Source organism: Argentina anserina, chromosome 2, assembly GCF_933775445.1.
Source record: "Argentina anserina chromosome 2, drPotAnse1.1, whole genome shotgun sequence".
NCBI lineage: Eukaryota > Viridiplantae > Streptophyta > Magnoliopsida > Rosales > Rosaceae > Argentina > Argentina anserina.
This window is the reverse complement of record NC_065873.1, coordinates 20989622-20993490: the sequence shown is the minus strand read 5'-3', so window position 1 is coordinate 20993490 and position 3869 is coordinate 20989622. Positions and strand designations below refer to the sequence as shown.

General features: G+C 36.8%; 1 protein-coding gene across 1 annotated transcript; it reads right to left on the bottom strand.

Moving 5' to 3' along the window:
• Window positions 1-493: 493 nt before the first annotated feature.
• Window positions 494-3157, bottom strand: LOC126784585 (receptor-like cytosolic serine/threonine-protein kinase RBK2). Its single transcript, XM_050510054.1, has 8 exons — window positions 2925-3157; window positions 2356-2733; window positions 2006-2257; window positions 1761-1915; window positions 1603-1682; window positions 1365-1500; window positions 1128-1277; window positions 494-1037 (listed from the first exon to the last, which is right to left on the bottom strand). Exons 2-8 carry the CDS (start codon window positions 2696-2698, stop codon window positions 921-923), a joined length of 1233 nt encoding a protein of 410 aa, XP_050366011.1. The 5' UTR covers window positions 2699-2733; window positions 2925-3157; the 3' UTR covers window positions 494-920.
• Between the last annotated feature and the right edge of the window lie 712 nt (window positions 3158-3869).

Sequence of the window (3869 nt, the reverse complement as noted above, 5' to 3'; positions counted from 1 at the left end):
CATTTGGATAAAGGTAACAGAAGCACAGAAGGACATTGATGGCGTCAGAAATCTGAGCGTGCCACCGTTAACGTCAGAACGAATAGTTTGCGGAGACAACTCTGTTTAATGCTTATGCTTCTGCGTGGTACGTGCACTGCTTCAATGCCTCGCCCATCATTATCATTTTTTGTGCTTCATGGACATCAATAATTTCATCATTAAACATATTCTATGTAAAACATATTCTACAATAAGTCTTACAATTGTATCACAATGAAATCGAATAATACTCTTAATATGTCACAGTATCATCACGTATTTGTTACAAAGCTCATTTTCTTAAAGAAAACTGAAATTTACACATATTTTTACAATTTACACTCCTCATTTTTTTCCGCTAAAACTTATACAAAGAAACAAAACATATGTTACTAGAGACAAAACTAATTTTACCAAAAGAGGAAATCAGGAGTGTGGTTTGTAAAACATAGGGTGCAAATTTCAATTCCCTTGTTAAAAGCTGAAGAAGCGTACGCTCTTATTTTGAACAGCTAAATAACTAGTATGAAAACTACTAAAAATTGTCCGTAAGAATCGGTAAGGTGAGAGAAATTGCATGTTGAACTTGATCACTAGAGCAAAAGTACCAATGCTGGGGATTGCTGGCTTAACTTAAGCTTCGGGTTACAGTAATAACTTATATACTTTTCTTTGATTGTAATTCTGTAGTGGAGTATATCTATGTACATGGGATTGGAAAACAACATTTCCTTTTGTTGCAAAAACCCTTATACGAAATGTACAAAAGTAGAACACAGGTCGGGTCGGGTCGACTCATATTCATATTCCAACTTCCATGTCCAATTCCTTCGATGTGAACCTGGCCGGAAAAAGCTTGTTAAGATCTGGATGATCTTTAGGTTATATGTTTCTGCGTTTTAAGGATCTTCGATGTTATTAACTATGTCTTCTCGAAATGCCTTTCGGAAAAATGGCATTCGGCTTCTGTTCATGTACTTCAAGCAGCAAAGATCGCCATTCAGAAGTAGTAACACCTGCGCGCATGAGGAACCTTTGTTTAAATACCATTCTAGCTGTTGCTATCTTCCTGATCAAACTTTTGGCCATGTATTTAGTAGGATTACCTGATTCATACTAGGGCGTCTTATTGAGGATCGTTGTATGCACAATGAAGCAGCCAACAAAACAAGATTCATCTGTATAGGATTGTAGTCATTGGCTAGAGAAGGATCAACTAACCCTCTGATTTCATTCTTCTTTAGCAAGGGCTTTGCCTAAATCAGTAAACAATTTGAATTGTTATGACAAAAACTAAGATCAATGAAAGTTTATCTAGGAGAAAGAAAAATTCAGCTACATACCCACAAGACAAGGCTTTGTTGGGAGTAATCTAGAGCTCGCCGCCCGGTTACTAGTTCCAACAGCAGCACACCAAAGGCAAATACATCAGTTTTCTCATCTACTATACCGTGCAACAAGAACTCAGGAGCAAGATAACTGTAATTGATCGAATTCCGGTAACAACACGAAGTTAGAATAAAAGCTATTCAAATTTTTTGAATAGTAAGTGAAGATAAAGAATGTGCAGAGGTTCTGTACCCAAATGTGCCTTCGAATTTTGAAATAGTATGGTGAGTCCAACTCTCTGGTAGCCATTTTGCAAGACCAAAGTCACAGATCTGTATAAAAGCAACTCATTCAACAAAGGCATTCAAAATTTTCAAGCTTCAAAGTATAAAGTTCATCAAAAGGAGCACCTTGGCCTCAAACTCCTCAGTAAGCAAAATATTTGCAGCCTTAATATCTCTGTGGATAATCCTTCTCTGACAACCCTCGTGAAGATATTGTAAACCCTTAGCTGCACCTAATGCTATTTTGTACCTGACATTCCATTCAAGTTTCACCTTTGAACCTATGAAACAATTAGACTGATCAATAAACACTTGTAAATTTATCATGTGTTATATTAGAACATTTGCATAAGAAATTACCATGGACTAACCATAAAGCACAGAAGCTAAGCTTCCTTGTGGAGACAATTCAAGGACCAAGTGCATTCCTCCTTCAACTCCATAACCAATCAACTTTGCGGTATTGGGATGATTCACATGAGCCATGATCCCAATCTCCGATAAAAAGTCGCCGGTAATTTCCTCCGGTGTTCCCCTGGTTAGCCGTTTGATTGCCACAAATTGCCCATTTGCTAAACAACCCTTGTAAACCTCAGCATAACCCCCCTTTCCAATCATATTTTCTACACAAAAATCAAGCAAACAAACTCAAATTACTAATCAAAACTCCAAAATCCAATTGGCAACAATGTAGATGTGAAATTTGAAGCACACTACAAACCTTGGCTGAAATTCTTCGTTGCAGATTGGAGCTCATAAAGGGAGAAGTTCTTCCATGGTGATTTGAAAGGGTATTCGGAATCTGACTCCAGCTTTGGCGTTATAATCTCTCTCATACTACTGCTCATTTTCTTCGAGAGTTTCAACAGAGGATGCATTGGGACCAATGACCTCTTGGATTTGGTTTTCAGCAATGTAACTAGTCCATGCCACCTGGAATTCGCCTTTGGTTTTTGGTTTTCAAATTCCAGATTAAGCTCTTTGGTGGGGCTTTCGGAATCTGAACTCTTAAAGAAGTCCTCAAGAACTCCAACAGGAGAATACGTATCAACCTTCTCCCTCATATCTCAAAGGCAACCTATTCAAACAGACCAAATATCTGTGTGAAAAAACCAGACCATGAGAAGAAAGAGAGAATAGAATTGCAAAAACACATAAAACAGAGAAGATAAGCATATGAAGAAGGGACAAACCCAGAAGCAGAAAAATACAAGCTTTTATGTAAAAACAAAAACCCAATACTCATTAGAGAACAAAAAAGAGGGTGATAAGCTAGGAGATTGAGCGTACCATAAACAGTGGAGAGTGGAAAGGCTTCTCTGATATTTTTCATACACAGCAAAACAGAGTACGTGTTGAGAATGATTTGGAGGAAGAAGGAAAAGAGTTGGACTTTGATTCTGAATCACTCTACTTCCTCCAACTGTGACTCTCTTTTCAATGTTTCCCGGGAACTATTCACCAGAAACCTCTTTGATTTTCCTTTATTTCATTTTGGAAAATCAGGAGGATGATTATATACAATGTGGTAGAACCGTAGAGGTTCTACTGTTTTCCTGTGTTTGTGGAGTGTGTATTTATGAAGTGTATTTATGTAGGTTTAGTCCCGTTTACTAAAATGATAGAAGACAAGAAGATTAGTTTGGTCCAAACGTTGTTAAACCAGTTTGGTTTGGGTCTTCTTCGGGGACATACGTGTTGGATAAAGATTACTCCACGTGGAATGTGACAATTGTAAAGTTTACTTGGTGAAATTTGTAGAACACTAGTACAGACTAGAGAACATATATGATATATCTATAGAACCGATCAATTCTTGTATACACTGCTGTTTAATTACACGGTGCAATCTTAATCATTTAACGTAACTTACTCATAAAGATCGGACAACCTTGTATCCATATGTTGCCATCTAATTTTAGTCATTCACATTATATGTGAAAATACACGTATATTTACGATAATTTGTAGTAGAGCGACCTTGCAACTAAAAAGACCGTAATGATGAGTGTTAAGAACATCATCACCTATGAAGTAGACTATTGAGTCATGGGTTCAAGTAAGTGGTAATTAGTGTAAAAAATTTGCAAATCTTTTTGAAAAAAAAAATGCAAAAAAAGAGAAAGTGTTTAAGTTGTCTCAGACTCGATATATATCCTGATCTAATATAACACGAATTAGTCCATATATTGTTGGAGAAATAATTAGATGAGTGGCGAAATTGTGTCACGTGAA